The 25,152-nt window shown below is 40.1% G+C and overlaps 1 protein-coding gene across 7 annotated transcripts in view; it reads right to left on the reverse strand.

Moving 5' to 3' along the window:
• Positions 1-25,152, reverse strand: part of TMEM255B (transmembrane protein 255B) — a 67,297-nt gene that overhangs the window by 9,948 nt on the left and 32,197 nt on the right. For all 7 annotated transcript variants that reach the window (XR_008201985.1, XR_008201984.1, XM_052664663.1 and 4 more), the window contains 3 exons: positions 7,117-7,197; positions 3,553-3,638; positions 1,441-1,600 (listed from right to left, as the gene is read on the reverse strand). Coding sequence is in view for 5 of the 7 variants with exons in the window: in XM_052664663.1 (XP_052520623.1) it covers positions 1,441-1,600; positions 3,553-3,638; positions 7,117-7,197 (327 nt within the window). In the remaining 2 variants the exon portion in view is untranslated. The remainder of the gene's footprint in view (positions 1-1,440; positions 1,601-3,552; positions 3,639-7,116; positions 7,198-25,152) is intronic.

Consider the following 25,152-nt stretch of genomic DNA (forward strand, 5'->3'; position numbering starts at 1 on the left):
TTTTAAGGCCCTTGTAAGCTTCTGCTGCCAGCTGGTTGCAAGGCAGCAGACAATAGGCAACTCTTTGGTGACACAGTGGCATAGGCTGCCCAGGGACAGTGTGGAGTCACTGTCCCTGAAGGTATTCAAGAACTGTGTGGATGTGGCACCAAGGGACATGGTTTAGTGGGCATAGTGGTGATAGGCTGATTGATGGTTGGTCTTAAAGGTCGTTTTCAACCTTAATGATTCTATAATTCTGCCCCATCCTGTTCCTTTCTTCTCAATCTGCTCCTGCACCAGGGTATCACAGAAGGGAGGGACTTGTTCTACAGAGGCAGAAGGATAGATAGTAGGGCTCACAGATGAACGGGCTGCCATCACAACATCCAGAACAGGAAGATTCAGCTGCCATCAGTTCTGAACTTTTGGTAGCTCACAGGTAACATGGCTGCAGAGCAACACAGGAAAACATCCTCTGAGATTCCTCCTACCCTGTGTAGCCACCCATTTTCCAGGGCTGCCTCACTATCTCCATCAAGGAGCAGTGACTTGCTGCTGCTAGTGAAAGATATTTTTATAAAGAGAGGATGCCTAGAGCACTTAACCGTCTGTCACTTCTGGCAGGTGATGCTCTAGAAATGCAGGAAGGCCACAAAGGGGATACTACTCCCTGCTTCATCTCTCTCTTCTTTCCTTTCATACTTCTTCTTAATTCTCTTCCATGTGAATAGTCACAAGAAATTTGTTGCTGCCACCAGCAGACATTTGCTGTTCTCACACAGCGCTTCTGCTCTTGAACTTCAGCCCTATCCCCACACCTTCACCTGCTCAGTTCAGAAGCCCTTTGGGTGGGGGATCACTTATGCTTCTGAGTGCCCATCCCATTGGCAGTCACTTCACTGGTCCATTTCTTCTCACATACAGCCTCTTCTGAAAGCAGCGGCATGTATCAGTGTAATACAGGGAGCAGTTAAAGAGAGGCAGTCTTCAGTGAAACAACAGAGGAGATTAATGTGACCTGAAAATAATTATTTGAATAAAAACTTGACAGGTCCTTCAGTGTTAATCCCTATTCTTGGGAAAACAAGTACATAAATCATCACACTAAGGACTTTACTTTTATGTTATCTACAAACTTGCAAGCTTTAACTCTGCTCTTGCTCACATGTTCAGTGCTGAATTAGAAGGAAAAAAAAGATGTCAGAAATGAAGCACCAGCATCTGTTCATGCAGACGCCTGTTTTTCCCGTTCCACTCATGTATTGACCAGACCTGACCTACTTAGCTGTGAGCAGCTGGCAACTGCTTAGCCTAAATATGTGGCTCCAGACTCCCAGACCACACATGAAACATGTTTAAAGTGCCTCTTTTGTGTACTTAATGCTTGGTTTTTAACTCACTTGATAACATCAACAAGCACAGAAGTCATTACAGAAGGCAAAAAACGATAAGCCTTACCATGTCTTTAAATGCTCCAAGAATGGCTGCTGTGATGATCCCCAGAAACAACCCGATGATGTTCAGGACTGTGGAGGACCACAGCAGCCTATACAGGTGAACCACATCCTGACAGCTGCTCACGCCAAGAAATTCATAGTAGCTGGAGGACTGCTCTGAGCTGAAAGGGAATGCAGACAGCGTCACTGCTGTGTTTTGCACAAAACAAAGAGAACCAGAGGATCTGAATCCCTCCTGCTTACTTTTCTCTCTGGCAAAGTACTTAATCCACACTCCCACCTATGAATGTTAACAGTGCTTGGATGAACTGAAGAAAGCTCTGCTTGGCTAAAATAACCATTAGACATTTCGCAGAATCACAGAATGGCCAGGGTTGGAAGGGAATTCAAGGACCATGAATCTCCAACCCCCCTGCCACATGCAGGGCCACCAACCTCCCCATTTAATATTAGACCAGGCTGCCCAGGGTCCCATTCAATCTGGCCTTGAACACCTCCAGGGATGGAGGGAACATTTAGTTCTACAAATACCAACTCTAGTTAAGCTGATCAGTGTTGGCACAAGCAAGGTATCCTAATTCTTTGCTGAGGGCCTCTGAACAGAAAGGTAACCTGGTTACGGGTGCTGCCCTTGCCATTTAGATACTAGCTCAACACAGCTCTGTTTACCAGTTCACCTGGAAATCTGCTGGCATCTCTGTCAAGTTGCTCCAGCATTAATTCAACCACAGGAAAGGAGACTTTGCAGCTGACCACATTTGTTTATGGTGTCTGCAGTTCCAAACTAACAGATGCTACAAAGTACAGTATAAAGATGTGCCTTCAAACTATGTACTATACTACCCAGAAGTTTGCTTGTTTTTATTTGTACACTGCAATGGTTATTGTAGACCAGGCATACTGTGGAGTCAATCCTCATTGCCTTGCTGAAATTGAGAAATGTTTTACTGCAAAACCTGAAAACAATGTCCTGTTATTGTTCTCAGCACCTGCCCTAGTGCTGGGCAAAAGCAACTCTTTCATGCATAAATCTTGTGAATTACCTCATATTGCCAGACTCATTGTCATACACTGAAATCCTACGTCTGTAGCATGCTGGTCAAAGCTGACAGAGGACTGAGGCTACTCAGGGCAGGTTATATGTGAAAAGAAGAAAAAAAGTACACGACAGAACAGGAGACATGGGAAGGAAGAAAGATGTGAAATACACAGAGGAAAAGAAAGAAGAGGAAGTCTGTGTGAACTGTAGATGGTTACAGAGGCATGGTAAGTGCATGATAAGGTGATCCTGAGCTGTGTGGAGAATGAATGCGGCAGAAGATGCATTCCAGGAAATTCTCTTTGGCTTCTTGTATGTGGCAACTCATGATGCTGCTTGCCATTGGAATCTACATTGCAGGTGGCCAGCCAGTTGTGTCAGTTCATTCCATTTCTGTTCCCCTTTATAAACCTCTGGACTTGGCTGTGATGTAGTTTTCCTAACCACCACCGTAATCCTGGTAAATGACTGCATGGCAACTCTGTGGTAGCCTTCTGCTGATCTTTGTAAGGATATCCAGATGTTTCCTCCCTTCTTCTCTCCTGGCTTCTCATGCTTCAGTAATGATGAAGTCATACAGACAGCTTCAGGAAACACTCACAAGACCCTCTGTATCTATCCTATGGCAACTCAGTAAAATCCCATGCATACAGAAGCTATTACTAACAAAAAAGTTCTGCATTTGCCTGCAGTGTGATCTCTATATATGGCCACTTGTGTTTCTATTCATTTTGTTTTCCCCATTTTGGTAGAAGAAACGATTAATTAAACCTAGTGAGAAAACTGCATTGCAAAATCACCAGTAAATCTTGACAGAGCTATGACAGAGTGGTTGGATTTGATCACGCAGCAAAGAGCTTATTGATATACTTTAGAAAAATGACTACAACAACAGATAACACCTGAGTCCTGCCCATGACATCTGGATACCAGTGACCAAGAAACTGACTTACTCAGCATGCAAGACCCCTGCTTTGCTTCTCCAAACCTAATGGGAAATGTTCCCATCACTGATGAGGAAGGACAAACAACGAGGGATTTCTCAGAGGCCATTGACTGCACACAGGTACTTACTTCTCACAGTTGTACAGGTCACAGCAATAGCACGTGTTACTCTTTACTTTCAGCTGGCACTTGGTGTTTAAGGTGTAACATGTCACCTGCCCAAAAAGAAGAGACCAACTTTTAATCTCAGTGTTTCAGTGCAACGTACAAGTCACCATACTGACCCCCAAGATTCAGGTACTGCAGTGCACTTACTGTTAAGCAGGATGGCGTTCCAGGGCACAGCAAAGTTTTCAGTCACTGTTACAGTGCTCCACACTACTTTGCTAAAACCTGAGTTCACAGCGATCCCTAAAGCAGTGACACAGTGACAATGTGTCCTGGGAGACACACTATGGTAAGCCACTGCATATAAAATCCTTTCTAGTGGGGAAATGGACAAAAAGGCCAGTTTTTAGAAAATGGGAGCTCTTGCCTGTCAGTAACATCCTCCCAAGGAAAGGAAATAATTAAGAACAACAGCAACGATCTCCAAACCCACAAATAAAATCACTCACAGAAGATCCAAGCACTCCAGCAAATAACTAACATTCACAGCAGATTCCTGAATATAAAGCCTAAAATATTTATTTTGCAGGCTCCTGAATATAAAGACGAAAAGATTTATTTCTGTGAGCAGGAACTGCATGGACTGGGTTAGTACAATAAAGGTAGACACACATAAGCCAATCTCAATCTAAACAAGTAATCCTTTTAATGAATCCTTAAATATGGTAAGTATGTATCTTCTATTTGGCTCTACAGACCAACTGAAATATTTTACATCCAAGGCTTTCTCTTTTTCTTTTTCCTGAAATTTTTAGTTTGCGTTTGAAATCCTAGAGAACTGTTATGTTTTAAAAGCCAGCAGGACAGAAAATACATTTTTTCTATGGTTTTTGACAGAAAAAAAAAAAAAAAGCTGTAACAGCTGAGAAGTATTTTGTTTGCAAAATGCATATAAAATGCATTACTGAATGGAAAATTCCTCATAATGATAGAGCAGAAATACCTTGCTTAGGTAGCTTTTGAGAAGTTTCTGTCAGACAGTTCCTCTCATTTCTGCTTAGCCATGAATATGTTCTTTTATGAGACAGTCTTCACAAATGTTACCCCATGTTTCTCAGCTCCTGAGGTTTGGATCTACGCATCTTTCTTAGTGTGAAAACTGCCATTGTCAATGAGCCTGTGGTCCTCATGTGTTTGCTCCTGACAGAAAGGAAGATCTTATGCAACTATCAGCACCAGAGAAAGTTCACCTTGCTGCTGATCTCAGACTTGCCAACTTGTGCTTAGCACCGTTTATTTCAACAGTGAAGTTAGAAGGAGGATAAAACTAAAAGGAAGACAAAACGATGCCTTGGGATTGCTTTGCTGCCCAGGACAAGGCTAAATGTATGGTTAGCCTCCAGAACAAACCAGCTGTTCTAATCCAAAATGGAAGTTAGATTATGAAAGGATGGTTCCAATTTGAATTGCAATCATATGTCAGTGGCTATCTCAGATTAATCGAGATCCTCCTCAGAAGTAACTGAAATATCACATGGCTATTTCTCGAAGCATTTTGAAAACTGATCCTGGAGTAGACCCTACCAATGTATCTGCTACCCAGGCCATTTTGTTTGAAGGCTCTAATATTTTTGCACTGAAGGAACACAAGACTTTGGCTTTCAGCCTCTGTCCACAGACAAAATGGCCTAGGACTCACACAGCTAAAATACTCTTGTTCCATCACACGTGTGGTTGGGAACAGAGTATATTGTAAGATGGAGAGGGCTGCTAAAATGTGGCTTTTTTTTTTTCTGATACATGGCTTTGGGGATCATTTCTGATAGAAGAAAAGTAGTAATTTTTTTCTGATAGAAAAAAAGAGAGTTCCCCTCTCCAGTTTGCCCCTTCTAACTGTGGAAGGCTAGAAGGATGAAAGAAGGAGATTGGCAAGATCTTGGACACAGAATCACAGAACGATTTTGAGGTTTCAAAATGTATTAAATTTTTGTCTAAGGGAGTTATTTTAGTTGTCTATTTTTGTCACTGAATTTTAAAATATGCATAGAGCAAGACAATCCTTTTTAGGAGATCAGTGGATAAACCAAAATAAACAAATTTCTGTGTGGTGTGAGCAAGGGTGGAAAACAGGCCACTTGTGGGTATCTTGCATGTCAAGGCCTATTTTTCCATTTCGGTGACCAGACATTTAACTTTTTCATATTCTGGCTGTTTTTGACTGTCTATCCTTCAGCACAATTCAAGAGAAATTCCCACCTCATAGAGATTGCAAGAAAATCTAATCACTTTTTGCTTTGAGCAAATAAAAGAAATATTACCACCCGACTCCATGAGCTGGAGACCACTCAGAAGCTAGAGATGGCAATCAAAAGGAAACTCACTCTCAGAAAACAATCTGTCTTCCTGGTTTGGTGTTTGCCTGGAATGTAGAGCATTCTCCTGCTGGCTAACTTCAGGAAAGCAAAAGCCAAGTTCAAATGCCACAGATTAGTAACTGAATTAGCACATGCTGACTCCAGCTCGGTAGACAACCAGACAAGAATGTTATTACAAACTAACCACACTTTTAAAAAGATATGTCCATAGGGGACTTTTTGTTAGAATAGAGAAAGGAGTTCAGGACAGCCCAAACTGAGACATTTCTAATACATGCAGAGCTAAGAAAATCTGTCCAGGCAGAAGACTGAGGCTGGGGTCACCTGCAGGGAGTTGAGGTCAGAATGACCTGAGCTACACACTTATCAGAGGAATCAGAGGCACTATATGGGATGTGTCTCTGCCTGGATGTGCATTGACATGTTGGAAGTTTGTCAGGGTAGCTCTTGAAGCAAGGAGGTCAATGAAACATTTTTGTCATGTATTGTCTGGAAACAACAGCAAGGTGCCCTAGCAACAAGATTTAAGTAATATTAACTTCTTAGGTTAGTAATAGACTTTGCTAACCTACCTAGAATTATTAACAGTAGCATTCCCAGTACCCCTTTTCACAATCACAGGACAAATGAATATAGGGCTTCTTGTGAGTTTGTTCTCTATCCTGCTCTGCCTGATTTCCTTTTCACTCCCAAAAAATTTACCATAATATTAAAATGAATAATAGGAAAGGAAACTAAATCTGGATTTCTCCAGAGGCTAACCCTTTGGGTATAAGCACTGTTCATATCATTTTAATATCCTTGAGACAATAAAAACTGCACACAAACCACTGACATTCTTGGCCTGAGCAGGATAAATACAGAGAATACTTGAAGTCTTCTGGACATTGCAGGTCAACAAAAACCTCCTCAGAGAAAGTCAGTGTGATAAAAACATTTCAGACATCTCTTATACAATATATATGATAATCATTCCAATCCCAGAGTAGTGTGTTGAATACAAACACTGATGATGACTCAAAATCTTACTGATTGTAATGATTTGCAAACATCAGAGCCCAGGCAGATGGGGGACCACTTATGGGAGGGAAAAACAGTTGGGTTACCATCAACCTACATGCACAGAGACACTCTCAAATGATTGACTTCCTCCTCCTCAGCTCCTTGAAACACAAGAGGAATGAACATACGAAGAAGCAAATTTGTTTACCTCTGTTTGGTAGGCATCATATAGGAATCCTACTCCACTTGAATAAAACTGGCATCTTCTGTTATACAAAGGTCTAGGTTCCTGTGAAGAGAAAAAAATATCCAGAAAAGCACTCAGTCTGGAGGAAGTTTGAAAGCACTGTGTCTTATATCCCCGTGCCGGATGTTTACAGCTCAATGAAGCTGGAACCAAAGCAGACATTTGGGTAAGCAGCTCACACACTCTGGTATTGGCTTCTTTCTGTAAAAGATCTCCTCAGTGTTACATTTTTCTTCCTCAGTTTGCCACTAAGCTATGTGACTATCATTTAATTTTCACCGTCCCTGTCAATTATCTTGAGAGGACATCGCCTGGGATTAAAATACTTCCTTCCCCAGTGTCAAACAGCACTACTATGTGAGAATGGTCCAGTCACTTCTTTGCCTGGTACAGTTTCTTACCCAGCACAAAGAATTACTTTACCGTATGTCTTCAAGATACATGACTTTCTTTTAAGGGATTTCAGCAATGCCCATAGTGAAACAAGGTAGAATACCTGACACTTTAAGCATTCCATTTACTTCATTCACTTCAAAACCACCAAACAAAACAAAACAGAAAAAAAAAAAAAAAAAAAAAAAAAAAAAAAGAATTATGAAGAAATGAAAGCATTCAGGGGAAGTACTTCACAATAAATTTGTTTTTGTCTTCTTTTCCATTTATGCTTATTGTAAAAGGTATATTTGCTGCTGTTTTGCCTGTGACAGTTCCCACAAGCTGATACAAAGGAGGTACACAATGAAATATCCTTGGCTAGATGAAAGATGCGTGTTTCTGAACTTGGCAAAAGGCCACGTGAAGGCTAGAGGGTGCATGCCTCAGCCAGTTTCAGGACAAGTACATATTTGCCTAGGGAGCATTTCGCAGCTGAAAAGTTCTGTGTGATCTGGTATATATCTCAAACCAAAGTGTGAGAATGACTTGTGTTATTATAAAATAATTTTTCAACTTTTTGACACTTATCTAGTCCCAAGTCATGATCTGGACCTTCAAAGCACTCAAATGCCATCATCACTGTCAGTCACATCACTTCCAAGAGAGAAGATGGCATCTCACTATCTGCTGTTTCCTCTTTCCATGCTAACTTTCAAGCAAAAGATCACTTTGGTTTTTAGCCAAATTAGTGTCTGTTAACTTTCACTGCATCAGCCTGGGCATTAAAGCTTTTTGACTCATTCACAACCAAGCTAGGAATTGCAGAAAGAGCTATGCTCGTTATGATCACTTCTCAGTATTCTGTGTTTATTAGATAATGAAGTGTGAACTGTATAAATCTGCTGACCCAAAATACATATCAGTAAAAATGCAGAGCTAGGCAAGAATGCAGAGAGGTCAATGAATAAAGTTCATCCAACAACATGTTGGCTTCTCTGATTACTCTAGCAAACCTAAGAAAGTTTGGATACCATTTCCTAAGGGTTAGGGAAAGATTAATTTCCTGCATCCAAAAATATTTATATCACACAAGTGTAAGAAAAAATGCGTTAGTAACTATTATTTTCTCAAGAGGAAATGTAAACACCACACAAACAGCACAATGTGTCTTGAGCTAGGACAGCATTCTTCCACAGGCCTGGAAAAGCATCAACCCTTAGCTATGACTTCCAGGGACAGATCTGACTGGTAGAGCTAACAGGATTGCAATTTCTCAACACGCACAGCAAGCACAGGATCAGCCAAAGGCCACACTGTACTTTTCTCTTCACAGAGTGTCATCCTCCAGCACTGATTCATCTGTTGTTTGGGGATGAAATAGGGGTGATATGGGAGAAGAGTGAGCATTTCAAATAGCTTTTTCTAGCATGAGAAGCAAATCCATGAAACAAGATGTCCATCATATCCACAACATTAACAACCTTCTGTTTTATCCTGGAAGATCCTGGAAGTGAGACATGGTCAAAGGCATGGGGAACCAGATGGCATTCTCCTCAGCCCTGCTGATCAGAAAAAATTGAGAGCTGGATGGATCTAGAGGGTCAACAACTAGTACATTTGGTATATTGGCAAAAGGAATTTCACTTTTATGGCCAGTATCTAAGTGGAGGCTACAAGAAAAAAGGGGATGGACACTTTCGTGGGGTCTGCTGTGATAGGACAAGGGGAAATAATTTCAAACTAAAAGAAGGGAAATGTAGATTGGATGTAAGAAAAAATGTTTTTATCACAATGAGAGTGGTGAGGCACTGGAACAGGGAACTGGAACAGATACACTGTATTTCTTGCCCTTGGAGACATTAAAAGTCTGGGGCTCTGAGCAATTTCATTTAGCTGTTGGTGCAGGGGAGTTACAGAATCACAGAATTGCAAGGTTGGAAACGACCTGCAAGATCTAGTCCAACCACCCTCCCATTCCTATTAGTACCACAAGCTACTAAACCATATCTCAAGTTGGACTAGATGACATTTAAAGGTCCCTTCCAACTCAAATGTTCTGTGATATCTCTACATCTTAACAAAAAACAGTGAGAAAGCTGTCTAATCAGCATCCATCAACTGTTGGAAGACCATCTCCCTAGCCTAATCTCTTGGCTCACATAGATTTACTACTCTTTACATCTTCTTCCTCTTATTTAAAGAAAAATATATTTTTTAAAGGTCCTTTTATTTATGTGGTCTTTGATGGAGAAAGCAGTTTTTATCCATGGGTGCTTGTGAAGTGCTAGAAGCAGCACTGTCCCTAAAAGAGAGATGATTGATTAAGCCACGCCAGCTATTATTGCTTCATATTGCCATGCACCAAAAACATCAGAGCTGTGTTATGGAAGGAACCACTGTGAATACAATTGATATATCTACATGCACAGTCATAGCAAGTGTGTACATTTTCATTCACCCAATTTTGAAAAGCAGGCCCTGTGCTCTGCTATAGGCAGCTTTCTATGTCCAGCCTTTTCTTCTAAATACATCTGTATATGCAGTCAATCTGGTCATTCCAAATCAAAACAAATGAGTGATGGTAGGGTGTGTAAAAATAACAAAGTTAGATAATATTTTTTTTTACGCAGGCATTTGCAGAACTCAATACCTGAAGTATGCAGTTTTTAAATATGGGCAAATTCAGGGTGCTGAACTGCTGAACTGTTATAGGATTCGATTTGATTTCCAAGTCACAGAAGTCACAGAACCAGTCCTTGGTTCTGCTGCTTACAGCAACACCGGTAGCGACAGAGCTATTTTTCTATTCTGTTTATGTATTTAAGTGCACACACACACACACACACATGCTATTAACAGTGGCTTTGAAGTACATAGCAATAATATCCTATTATATCCCTACTTATTTTTGTATTTAAATAAATGCTGTATTAAACAACATTTTCTGAACTTAAACTGACAGCAATCTGATTACATCTGCCTGTTATGCATAGACACACTCATCCATAAAGTAAAAATGGTATCTGTATATAACAAAAAGATCTGAGTATGCAGACACAAAAGAGAAAATGACTATCACTTTCATAGACACCAATAAACAAATTCAAGCACGCAGCTATGTTTCTGTACAGACTTCTCCCTCTTTTGGCCAACCTGTTGGTATTTTTCCACTACATAACATCAGTGGAGCTCCAATTAGCAGATCTTAAAATTTTTAGTTGTGTCAAAAAAAAAATCTGGATAGCCAGTAATTCTCTTAATTGCAGGCAAATCAGAATTCCTCAGAATAGAACCCTACGGATGAAAATAGCTATCCCTGATCTTTTTACATGGTTTTTATCTCCACATTTTGAATGCATGTGTACTAGAATCTGTGAATGATGAACAGACAGGTAAGAGGAAAGGCTTCACACCAAGTAAGATAAGATTCAGCCCAAATATAGAGGGTTTTAGTTTTGCTGGCTACATATACCAATTAAAAAAAAGCAACACATTTCCTTGATAGTGAGAGCACTGCAATACATCACTTGCGTAAGGAGAAGAAGGAGAGTACTCTGAATAATATCTTTGATGAATTTGACCTTATGTCTTTGGAGGATGGTTTTGTGTAGCTTTTAACTGAGGTATGGAAAGTACATATTTCTACTCCTGTTTTTGTTTCCTTGGAGAGCACGTATTTTGGATAACACAGGGAAAATTCCACCTCCTTTACCTATATGCTGCTTTCTGAAAATGGAGACGTAGCGTAAATGGTATTGACTGAAATCTGTGCCACACTTTACAGACATGAAACATAATTTGCTTAATAATTTACTGAAATAATTATATAGTGAGGGCTATTTTTTTCCAATTGCAGTATTTATTTCATGTTAGCTTCCCTGGCTACATCAATAGAAGTGTACATTAAAGAATGCCAGGAGTCATTCCCAGGCCTGAAACTTGATTATCCAGCCCATTAGGTTGTTAGAATTGTGCCTGTGATAGCTTTGGCTTGGGCAAGCTGTCAGTCTTCCAAAATAACTTTGGTGCCTGGTTTGAAATAGCGTGGGCCAACAACCATTCCCAATAAGCAGTTTGGACATTGCCACTCCGTTTGTCACTCTAAGAGATGTAACAGTAATGACTTGAGCTTTTCCACACCAGTTGCCACGGGGACCAGAAAACGGATCCAGGCACAACAGAAAGATTAATAAAAATAAAACTGAGCAGTCTAAAATCAGACTAATGTTTTTAGTGGCTCATTAACTTGAAGTGTTTTATTTTCTACTTGTTTTTCTCTATTACATTTTTGTAAGTCTTTTTTAATCTACAGCATAGATGGCAGCGAATATCCGATGATTTGCCAAGATTTTTCAAGTTTAATCCTAAAAGCAAACTGAAGCACAATTCTTCAGCGCCAGCTCAGCCTTGTGCCAGCAGCTCAGTGTTCCAGAGATTATCACTCCTTTCAAGATCAGGCTCTCTGTGAACTTTATGAAAGCAGACATGCAGGTATGAACAAAGAGGTATTCTTGGCAACCAGCTTTTATGCTTTTCTAGAGAGACAGATGAAAAGGTGACATGGTTTAGTGGGCATGGTGATAATGGCTTGGTGGTTGGACCAGGTGGTCTTCGTGGCCTTTTCCAACCTTACTGATTCTATGAAGCATAGGTATCTGCCTCTCACTGACTCTGTAGCTGAAGGCATGAGGCAGCACATGGGAGCATACAGACCAAAGAGCCTTCAAAGAATCTCATTAAACAAGGTGCCATCATAATAGCAGTCTGCGAAAGCAAACAGAGTGTATTACAGTCTTGGAATCTGAACTGCAGTAGATTAGCTGCCATCCTGTACAAGTAATGAGAGGTAATGTCACAGATCTTTTGTCTTTCTGTATCTCTCTGGTTAAGAACTGTTTCTCAGACCTTCAATGCATTCCCAGAAGAATTTTCACATATTTTTAACATGTTATGAACACCTTCCATATAGGCTGTGACATGAAGTTCCTTAATAGGAACATTTAAGAATAAGGTATGCATTAGCATCCTCAACACCACAGCAAGAAAGTTCTGTACACAAGAAAAAAAAAAAACAAAAACTACTTTGTGCCCCTGAGACTTGCAACTCCCACATGAAGCACACAATTATACCTCCTGAAATCAGAAGCAAGTTGTTTTGTTTTTTTTTTACTGCTGCTTTCAACATTTACTCACTGGTGGCTAACCATGCAATTCAGCTTTCAGTTCACAATTTCTGGAGTAGAAGAGGTTTTCAGAAACCAATTTCTCTTTCATAACTTCACTATTTTAAGAAAAGAGCAGAAATAATATCCTTCTCCCTCTCTACACTCTCCCGTTTGAAATATTGAATGCATATCAGCTGATGGAAAACAAACTAATTACAATAACCACTACAAACCAGTTAGCTTCTTACAGATCTATATTTTCTCTCATGCTTGGTAGAGAATCTTTAATCTCCTGGTAGACCACAGAATGCCCTACCTTTAATTTGTGAGAAGTTGAACTTTGGTACACAATGTTATTAAAGCAGTATTCCACATACGCTGCTCTGGAATTTATGTAATAATGGCATTATTTTCATAACTTCTGTATTTCAGAGAGCACCTGGGGAGAGATATGAGCCCAACAGCAAGAGTCACTGGGCAGGATGGAGCAGAGGGAAAGGAGACTTTTTGGAAGGGTCAGTGTGCTGGGGCTGCCTGTCATCACCACTGGGCAATGTAGGCTTCTCTTCCCCTTCTGTTTCAGGACTGATCTTACAGGAGTGCTAGGTTGTGGCTCCAGGCCTTTGATACACTGGCTTGAGCAGGCGTGCTCCTGACTTCGTGACTGCAGTACCAGCATACTAAGCACTTAACTAGCAGTGGCACCTCCATCTCTTGCATTCACTACAAATACCAAAATACATAATAAATTGGCTGTGAGCACGTGGCTGACAGCAATCTGGAATGCTGTGATTGTATGAAACCCCAAGTTCTAAAAAATGACAGCCCTGGAAAGGAAATCCAGATGCTAGAAAATAAAGCCTTTAACTTTATGGAGAGATGTCTGAAAGACAGCAGCTGGAAAAGCATCTTTTTTTGTTTCTCTGCTTTATGAAAGGAAGTAAGTTAAGTAAGTTGGGAAAATGTATTAAGTTACATGAAGTCTACTGATACTTCCTACCTGTTTCACATTTTGACTATGCAACATACAAGTCTTTTCTAGAGATAATAACAGCACTTATCTCATTGCCACCAAGCTCATCATCAGCTTTTGAATCCAAATGCCAGTCTAGTTTTAGCTTGTCAAGTGTGACTCTAAATCTTCTCATTTCTGCATTTTCCTCCCATGTGATACTAGTGTTTGCTTCCTACTTTTACTTCTCTGTTTTGTTCTCGAGAGCACCGCTTTGACTAACAGCATAGAAAGTCCTGGGCTGCCAGGGAGTACACAGTGCATAGTTGGATTTGGAAGGGTGAGCACAAAAAGAGAAAGAACAAGCTATTTCTGGACTCTCACAGCCCAATTTCTGTGCCCTGTGAACGTAACTTGGGAACTGACCTTCTCACAGAAATGCAAAGCTCCGGTCTAGGGACTTCCCCTGTCTCATCTGCTGTTCAGAAATAATCCAACTCCAGCACTGAGAATAGGAAAAACAGGCAGTATGGCTTAAATACTTCTTAACTCTCACAAACCAGATTTCTTTCACGTTGTGCTTTTCAGGAGCTCTTTTCAGGAATTCTATTTAATTTGAAAGACTTGATCCTACAGAATTCTTTTCTCTTAATATTCAGGAGCACTAGATATTCACATTCAGTTCCTTCAAACCAGCAAGAACACAGAATACCTACATACTCTCAAGGATGAAAACACACATACGTGGATCTATCTCATTTTGCACTTCCTTGGTGTCCTTTTTGTTCCACTTTGTTTCATAGTGGTTGCCTCTATCCACTTTATTTGGGAAATATTTCAGGACTAGTACTACATCTACAGCCAAGGAAAAGGCCTCCAGATGCAGGAGCTGACCCGTTGGTACATGATGTGCACAGACAGGCCTGTTCCATATGAATAAAATTCTGTTAGGAAAGGTTAAGTCCTCTCCAAATAGTTTTTGGGATTTTTTTTTTCCAATGACTTTTGGCTGTACTTTGCCTGGCATGAATGTGAGAGGATAAGTCCATCAGTCTTCACAAGCACATGGACAACAATTTAAAGAAGCAAGAGTTGCTACTTCCGCACATCTCCATGGAGGCTCAGCAGGCTGGAACCTTCAGCTGCTGCAGGCATAGGTGGTGGCAGGCAGCACAGAGGTGTGAGCAGGGCTGCTGAGAGATGCTGCTCACCTGAGGGCTGTTGTGCTGCTAATGGTATGTCATCAGAGGTGGTGGCTTTGGCTGTAATGGAGAGCCAACACCACACAAGACGCCAAGGAAAAAGACTACTCCTGCCTTAGTGCATCACACCTGTGTTAAATCCAAGCCTGACACTAGAATAAGACTTGTTTTTCTTTAGTTATGTTTCATTCTCTATTGGCTCTCAGGATGAGGTGTGGACCTTCCAATGGTACTTACAGTAGCTATCTTACGTAGTGAAAAATTTGTGTAAAAGCTACTGGTAAACCTAAGTTTCTAATGATGCAATTACTGATATTATTAAAGGCTACAATTCTAGTTATTGCTTGATACAGTTAGATACTTAATTGCATATTATAGCTGATTACTTACATTGATTACATTACCTTAATTATAAGGTTTGTAGCGTGAACTGATTGTTGTCTTGATTAAAATGATGTTGCATCACTTGAGTTATTAACTTTTTCACAAGAATATAAAAACTGTTTGTCTTGTTTGTGGTAATGTAGCTCAAATGTATGAAACAACTCTTCTCCTCTTTGCCTTAAGGCTTGTAAAATACATACGAAACATATAAATCTTTGAGAATACTACTATAAGTTATCTTGCAAAACACTAAGCTGAACATCTGAAATACTAAATGACTTGCTGACTGAAATGCAGGTTTTTCACATTTATCATGCTCTTGTGGAATTTTTTTTACCTTAAAGAGAAGGAAGAGCCTGTGTGAAATGCACCAGTTGAACAGTGTATATATTGAATATGTATATAATCAAATAAGATGTTTGAGGTTTCAATGTTGCAGCAGAAACACTGTTACATTTAATTTTCAGGGCATGACACACCACTGATAGGGTCCTCTAAATAACCCCACTATAATCCAACTAATGCACTAATTTATTTCTATCTGAATTTTTTATATTTTATGGGTATTGAGCAGAAAATACACAAAGTAGCTGTTTATGCCCAGCAATTTGTCATCAAACTCGCTTTCATGTCTCTAGAGGAAGTCACCCCACTTGGCACTCATCACAGCACATGGAGGGGCTAGGTTGAAAAGGTCTATTCAAATGGAGGAGATTGCAAGATGAGGCCCCAAAAAAGGCTGAATGATCATGAGCTGAAACCTCCAGAAGGAATAGAAAGACGGAAGTTCCAAAATCAAGATGATCTAAACAATTAGTGAAATGTTACATGCATATCCTGATTTTCCCCACCTTCATATGCTTGAGCTCATTTCAGAAGGGAAGAGGCTCCTGGAAGCATTCAAGTCCAGCCTGGATGGGGCTTTGAGCAACCTGTCCTAGAGGGAGATGTCCCTGCCTATAGCACAGGGGTTGGAACTAGATGATCTTGAATGTCTATGAGACACAGAGAGCACAGATGCAGACGCAGAAGACTATGATCTCAGGAAACTACAACAGCAGTGCCATTTCACATACAGACTAAATCCTGCTCACATCCCCTCCATGGTTACAGGACAATTATTTGTGCAGAATGTGCAGTCTCCCTCCATATCTCTAAAGCAGTCAGTGTAGTTTGCATCTAATTACACTGAAAAAAAACTCTAAAAGAAAATGATTTATTTTTGAGGCCAAAGGATTTAGAAGTGCCAGATTTGCTATTATCCCAGTGCACTAAAAATTCTACCATGGTGCATACTGACATTGTGCTCACTGTGAGACAGGATAATGTAATTTAACAGAAATGACACTTGCTTCCATATACTCAACTGTGTGTTATTCTCTTAATATTTTCTCCAAATGGAAACTTCAGATTTTAAGTAAAAGAGCAGACTTTCTCCCTCATTATTACAATTGTAGTAAGAGGTCCTTTACTGCACTTTCAAGTAATTCTTACCTCAAAGCTCAAACAATTCTGCATTTAACTGCAGCTCAAATGACTGAACTAATGAAATTAAAGAGGGATCTCAATGTGGGCTGTTAGATCTCAACAAGGAAGCCAGTGGAGCAAGGCAGTGTCTCCGGGGTTTCAACTAATCCTTCTGTGCCTCAACTGTGAAGGCTTAGATCCTCTACTGTTGGGAAGAAGATCCAGGAGGCCTAGGACAGCTTTCTCCCTGTCCCTGTCCCCGAGGTTGCAAAAATGGAGTGCCCATGATAAATCTAGAGAGATGCTACTAGGAAAGAAACCAAGAATCTCATTTTCTTTGCCATTGACAAGAGATTCACTCTTTGGCATCCAAACATAACATGTGTGCTGCATAATGGTTCAAATATTTGTGTTTGGTTGACACATTGCCAACCCTTTTCCCTCGGGATAACAAGTTAGAGCAGGGAAGAATATTAGACTTAGCTAAATCTGGAAGAAACTTTAGGTAAAAAACAAAAGAAAAAGAAACTATACAATCAGAAGGCTTTGCCCCTTCTAATATGAGAGGCTCTGCAAACTGGAAGAAGCTCTCCATGAAAGAGGCGCCAATTACTTTTCTTACTGAAAAATATCTGGCAATCAAATTAAAGTAGCTTAACAGGTCTTCTGTAATATCAGTATATTCAGGCTGCACGTATGGAACTTAACTGGCCAAAAAATAGAGTAAAAGAAGCATCAGACTACATATTATTTAGAAAAATACCCTGAAGCCTACCTGCACCCCCTTATACAGCATAAATTCTGTTTCTTCCAGACTAGAAAATATTAGCTAGATGACAGTTTTGCTGACAAGCCCTTAGATGCATCAAAAGATTCATCATGGGGTTGTCATGTGTGTTACTTGATAGCTGAGGAATGGTGTTTTTAGTAGAGAGAATATTTCGGTTATGGTCATGTTAAAGATTGTATTTCCTTCACAGATTTCAATTCCAGAAAATCTGCATTAAAAATTCTGACCAACTGTTTTTTACATTTTCAATATGCAAATCTGAAACAACTTCCAGTAGGGAACACATTCTGGCAATAAGATTTAACCTGACCATAAAAGCAGTTCACAGAGCCCTTCTTTTGATAGTCTGCTCTAGAATGACCCTCTGAATAACAAAGCTAATTAATTTCACCTCAAGACTTCTGTGGTAAGTTCATAACTTCTGGATATATTTCATGAGGTTACGTGAAAAGTAATGTGAGATTTGAAGATGTCAGTGATGGAGAACCATCCATAACCTTGACAAAGATGATCCTACAGTTTACTGTCATCAAATCTGAGTCCACTTCATGGTTTCAATTTGTTTAGCATTGACTTCAACTCACTGCACCTGTGCTTTTCTGCAAGACTAAAGAGCCCTCTACTATTAAATAATCTTTGATTATGCCAAGACCAACTCTTTCCAGGCTAATAATGTTTGTTGTGGAGCAGAGAGAAAAACAAGAGCTAGACTCACTAATCTAGCAGTAGTCATATAGGCTATACGTATACTGCCAAATAAAATCCCAGGACTCATTTTCAGTCTTGAATCCAAATCGTTCCATCCACACTACTAAAACCCATACAGCCCACTGTTACCTTTAGGTGGAGATTTATATTCAGGAGAGCTTGCAGTGGTGGTCAGAGAGAAAGCAGCTGCTAATCACCAGAGAAAGATATGATGCTTGAGTTTATTCCATAGCAACAGAGCAGACATGGACACTAATACCTTACAAAATACCCACAATTATAGGTAAATTTCCCCTTGCAAATAGGCACTAGTGTTCACTAATTCACAGACTGTGTTAGCCCTGTTAGGTACATCTCCCTAGTAGAGGACTTTCCATTTATTAAATTTATGCTTAATTCCTCCTTATACCTGCTGCTTTTCACTTTTCTAGTGGTTGTAGCCTAGAGCTAAGATGTTTTTTCTCTATTCTTTCCATGTCAACTGAAAGTATTCATGAGATAAAAAGGCATCCCCAAAACCCTTCTTCGACCCAGGAAAGAGCTTCTGAGCACTGATGTAACTGTGGTTGCTGTGGGGGAGATCTTTACCTGAAAAAAAGGTGATTTTGCTTGTCGAAAGCATGTCAGAGCAGACAGCAGTGCAGAGTTTCAGTGGACTAAAATGGCTGAAAGCATCTGACATACTGACATCTGTAGATACCTCTTCAAATTAAGCTAAAGGTCTATCCAGCACAAGGAGCTCTACCATCTGGATTGTGGTCTGCAAAGAAGAGTATTCATCCTTTGGCTTAAAGTATATTCAATCACATTTGGATGCATGAACATAAATAACCATTATACAAGTGTGGTCACAGAGTCTTGCAGTACAAAAGAAAAATCTTGGAAGAATGACTTAGTCTGGATGCAAGGGTCTCCAATCTTTGGATTAAATCCATTAAAAAAATAAATTCCCTCCTGTAATTAATTTGCATTGTAGGAACACAGTCTGTGCTTCCCATCTCAGTGTCAGATGTAAGGTCTAATACTAGTAAATACTGTGTGATAGTTGGCTACTGACTTCAAAATGCACAGAATATAAACTTATGCACTTTTTATTGAAGAATTTTATCAACAAAACCCGTTTCACCTTGGTGGACCAATAACCTAATCATTATTACTGGACTAGTGCTTGTTTTCAGTTAGAAACGATTAAAGCTCACTGAACTAAAGAAAAAACAACAAAAAACACCTTCATATTATATGCTGCACAATGTTATTATATTAATGAGTCACACAGGATGGAAATCGAATTAAAATTGATTAGCTGTAATTTGGCTTCATGTAGCAGAGAATATAAAATGCATTTTGTATTCTCCAGAGAAGCTAACTGACTTAAGAAATCAGTTATTCTTCAAGTTGAAAATTCTACCACCAGCTTTCAAGGTAACAACTTTTTTTAGACATGAAATACAGATGTTTATTTTTTCTTAAATGAAAGGCCAACAGACTTCTTCAGAACAATAGACGACTTTTAAAAGATTGGCAGAGCATGGGTTGAAATGTGAAAGGCTCTGGGGCATAAAGGTAAACTGTTTTACAAACCAACCATGGATTTATGAAGCCACACTGCAGTGAAATACAGAACTTTTTGGTAAAGCTGCTGGGCACTCATGTTGCAATTCTTGACCAAGTTTCTGCAATCTGCACAAAATACTTTAAAGATGGGAAAAGGACAGACTTTCTTGGCCATTGCCTGTACAACCACCAGATGGTGCCATCAATTTTTGAAAGCACATACACAGCATCTGTCTGCTCTGTCCAAAGACTTAGGAAGCAGCAAGAAATGAGCAATTTGCTGTGCGGGCACCCCTGCCTCTGCTCCTGGATTTGAAGCAGAAATCACCAGCTCCATTGTAATGCAGTGGCTTGGCAATATATAGCCTACCTTGCTGCACCTGAAGGGAGCAGCCAGGCTATCTAGTCTCACTATCACGCATTGTCCTTCATGGCCATGGTGACTCAGTCCAAAGGCGTAAAATCCCACACAACACTATTTTAGACGTGCTTTCTGTGAGGGGGAAAAAAAAAAACCAACACTCGTCTCCCTTATCTAGTTATGTGGTGGCTGTAGTGTAGAAGCCAGAGAGAGCATGTTGGCCAGTAGCAATATGTATGTGTCCAAACCCCACAGCTGGAGCTCAGCAGTTCCAGGCAGCTCACGCTGAGCCACAACGTGAGACAGCCAACAAATTCCAACCAGAGCCCAAAAGGGCAGCCAGTACACTGAAGAAAAAGGAAAAAGCGCTGTATTTGGTATTTGTAGTATTTCAGCCAGAAGAGTTACAATGCAAAGTAAGCCTGATCTACATCCTTTGAACAAGCTGAAGGAAGTAAAATCCACACCCAGCTGAACACTCCTTTTTGCAGGGGCTGCAGTTGTATAACGTAGATTTTTCTCCACTAGATGGGGGCTGCCATATTGCTATTACTTAGTACAGCAGCTAATTTACATTAGCGTCACTCAGATGAAAGACTCCATTTCCCCATCCTTAGGTCTCTAAGCTTCCTAGAAAGTAAGTTAACAGAATGTCACTCTTACTAAATAGTATTTTGCATTAACACCCATACGGAGAAGACATATCTCAAGTTTAATTTCTAAACCCTTAAATCTATATGTAGTTACGCAGCTGATAGGCTTCAGCAGTCAACTGATCTCAGCTGCACTTAAATCACTTTACTAAAGATCTTATGTTAGGGTTATGTATTTTAGCCTCCCCTGGTTCACGTGCAGATTCAGGGCTGAGTGCTATCATGATATGCTTCAATTTAACTAACCCCTGTTAAGGGGAAGAAGCCAGATGAAAGGTAATAAGTGTGATAGTGTAGAGAAAATCATGACGCTTTGAAGAAGGAGAGGAGAATCCAAGGGGAATTTTAGCACTACCTGGTTTGATGTGCATTGTAGATTTCATGGCAGAAGAGCAACTCTGCCTTTCTACAGCACTCTCCTTTATACACCTATTCCTCAAATAACTGCGTGAGTTTTGATAACTTCAGTGGAAAAGAATGATACCTATGATAAATGTAAAACTGGTACATAGACCAAGTCAGAAAAAGTGCAAGAAGGGAGCTCAAAACTGGAGTCTGCCTCTCTTTTTCTGTTCCAATTCCAGCACATTTGAAGTGTTGAGAACAGCTTGTAAGAATCTGCTGTTGTAAATCAAAGACTCACGCTAGCTTGGCTTCTGGTCAAGATGGGAATTTGAACTTTTGCTTGAAATGAGTGACGTCATGCTTGAGGCACCTTGGAGCACCTCTTCTGTATAAATGCAGTCACATCAAAATACTTCAGCCAGATAAGATTACTTATAATGTGTAAACACAATATATTATTTCCAAGCCACTTTCATCACACATAGCACACTTTCATTACACAGGCTCTACAATGGTTAACAGAATTCTATATCCTGCATTATGAAAAGCCTACACATGTTATCTTAATCCTCTATCACTTCGCTGCTGTGATCCAAGAAAACCTGAAGCAAGAACAAAAAAGGCCCCGGATCTAAAAACGAAAACAAACAAGCAAAAACAAACACTACTAACAACAACAGCAAAAAAAAAGAAAAAAAAACCCTCAAACTTTTGTGTTTTCCAGCAAAGTTCACCAAATCCCACTGATCTTCTCTCTGGACTAGTTTTCCCAACTTTTCACTTTCCAAAGCTTTCTCAGTTTCTTGTTTGTGGAGATTTAAGAAAACTCTTGAATCAATTCTAGTCTCTCTCTATAAAAAAAAAGAGTCCTGGAATCACAAAACAACATACCAATATGTTTTTCTTTACTATCACTTGATTTCCCTACAAGCCCACTTCAGGCTTCACTTCTAACATGGTGCCTTATCAAAGTGATTCCTCAAATTTCTGCTAATTAAGTAAGTTGTACTACATTATTGACTACCTATAATAACTGACCTGATGTGCATCTGATTACGGAGCCAATTTGTCATAAGAAATTTACCATCTTTTGAGGAGTCACTGTCCATTACGCTTCCTAGACGTTCTTTCATAGATGTGTCCCAACCCACTCAGATAAGAAATATGGAGGCTGATGTTAGAAGGCCTGTATGGGAACTGCTAAGTTATGGGCTGAACCAATGATTGAGCACCAGGTGAGAAGGAGTGGCTAACGCAGGAAACTCAGGTAAGCTACTGGAAGGAGTGACCTTGGGTACACCTCTCCTCACTCTTAATTAAAGGTCAGCAGCTGAGGAAGCAGCATCTCTATTCGCAGATTGTGCCCTTCACCAGCCTTTGGAAAGGGTGAGCCACTTTTTTTCTGTACTGCTTTTTAATAAAATCTTGACAAATATCTTTAGAAGTACACTCATATCCTAGTAGGAGGCTCTATCATCACCTTCCGTTGCTGCACAATGCCCCTGAAATAATGACTGTTTCTGAGGAGTACCTTGGAAGTACTTCTAAGACGCCTTAGCAATACAGTCATTGTTCAAGGTTCTTATTAGACCTTACAGTTCTCTTTGGCAGAGGAATCTAGCTCCAATAACAAGGGGACAGGGCAGTGCATATGTGCAGCAATTTCAAGCTGTCAGTTTATGCTGTCTCTTCATTGCACCACATAAAAATCAGACTTTCGGGAAGAAAAAAAAATTCACGCTGTTGAAAATCACTTCCTATTAAAGCAGTTCATGCCTAAATATAAACCACATTAAACCAGAACTTCAGCTAAGAGAATGTAGCAAATATTAACTATAGGTACATAAGAATCATTATCAAAGATTGAAGCTTCATAAACAGAGAAAATTTGTCCCGGTTCAGATTTAAAGCCAAAAATGGTAACGAAATGCAAGCTGGAGCATCTAAGCATCTTTTCTTCTTTCTGTTGATAACAGAAATTTAGAAGATAAATCTAATGCACCTTTAAACACAGCTGAATCTAAAGCTAAAATCTTTGACGACATTCTATCAGTGTAATATCCCACGTAAGAGCTGGAATAAACCCAAGCAACAGTTCAGGCTGGCTACGTAGCAGTTTGGCAAAACAGCCCCTGAGGTGTTTGCAGACAAATTGGACATATGTTGGCAAGGGAGACCTCACAGCATTTATGGCCAACTGTGTGTTAGACTGCATAACCACATGCACCAGTACAGGTGAGCTGCTGGAGAAGAGCTCTGCAGAGAGGGACCTGGGTGACCTGGTGGACAACAGGTTGGCCATAAGCCAGCAGTGTGCCCTAGTTGCCAAGAAGGCCAATGGCATCCTGGCGTGCTTCAAAAAAAAGCATGGCCAGAAGGTAAAGGGAGGTGATCCTCCCCCTCTACTCTGCCCTGGTGAGGCCTCACCTGGAGTACTGCGTCCAGTTCTGGGCTCCCAGGTACAAAAAAGACAGGGATCTCCCAGAAGGAGTCCAGTGGAAGGCCACAAAGATGATACAGGGCCTGGAGCATCTCTCTTATGAGGAAAGGCTGACCAACCTGGGTCTGTTCAGCCATGAGAAGACTCAGAGGGAATCTGATCAGTGTCTATAAATATCTAAGGTGTGGGAAAGGGAAGAGGGCAGACTCTTTTCAGCGACGTGTGAAGATAGGACAAGGGGAAATGGCCACAAACTGAAGCCTAGGAAGTTCCACACAAATGTGTGTAAGAACTTCTTGACAATAAAGGGTGACGGGAGCAGAAAGGTTGTGAAGTCTCCTCGTCTGGTGATGTTCAAGACCCACCTGGATGCCTACCTCTGCAGTCTGCTGTACGCAGCCTGCTTTGGCAGGGGGGTTGAACTAGATGATCTCTAGAGGTCCCTTCCAGCCCTACAATTCTGTGATTCTGAGAGAACTATAATCCTATATATAGATACTATATACTATACTGAACTACCTGAAAAACTGATATTCAGAAGATAAAATCAAAGTGTCTAGAGAAAAGATAATGACAACAGTTCCAAGTCACAGTGTCACAGGTATATATGTTTTTCTTGGTGGTAGTATCTTGAGGTCTTCATCTCTGCTGCTGTTTTTAGTGAATCTCCCTGAATACATCTATCACGATGTGGTCTACAAATTCCACTGAGCAAGATCAAAAAGCAGCTTTTAATAGTCAAGCAGAGAGAACTTATCCTTCCTAAGTCCCTCGTTTCTTCTAGAGCTCTCAGGCACACAAGAGTTTCTTTTTATCTCATGCTTCAGGAAAAATAAAGCTTAGACATGTGTCAGTATTGATATTCCCTGATTTCCAACTGAGTGTGTTTAAAAAAAAAAAAGCATTTGTCTCTACAACTTGCTTGCCCATGGCTTCGCTACCCTTCTCTTCATCTACCTGACTTCCTCAGGAAGCTCTTGGAGGCAATTTCCTCACTTCTTAATTTCTTGCTGTTGGCTATTTTAGTATCTGCCTGAGGGGATAACAGCAAAGTTAAGGATCGTGTAGCAGCTGTCAAAGCTTGCAGTCACTGTAGAAGGCAGTGGATCCAGCAAAGAAGGTGCATGTGAGGTGGGAGATGGGGTCTCCTGGTTACAAGAAGTTGCTGAGTCATCCATATTAGCTGTTGCACAATAACAAAATGTCTCAAGCAAGAACTATCAAAGATAATGGAGTCCTGTAATTACCATATTTTTCTAAAATAACATCACTGTACAGTGTAGTTCTAATTTTGATTTTCTCCATTTGCCTCTTTTTTTTTTTGTTTTTTTTTTTAAAGGGTAAAAATGCAGCTGAAGGGTGAAATTATATAATGAATTGCATCTGCATTACTCTTTTTAAATAAGCTACTGGTTTAAAAATTGAGCTACTTTTCCTTCCATTTTTAAATTTTGTAAGTGCTGTGCTCCAGATCTTTCTATTAAGCAAAGTGTTTTCATCTGAGTCTTAAATAATTTAAACATCTCTTTTCTGAAATATATTCCTTTCCAGGAAGAATTTTTATCAATTTTATACCCTCTTGAAAATAAATGAAACAGAAA

This window comes from Tympanuchus pallidicinctus, unplaced genomic scaffold, assembly GCF_026119805.1.
Source record: "Tympanuchus pallidicinctus isolate F22 unplaced genomic scaffold, pur_lepc_1.0 scaffold6, whole genome shotgun sequence".
NCBI lineage: Eukaryota > Metazoa > Chordata > Aves > Galliformes > Phasianidae > Tympanuchus > Tympanuchus pallidicinctus.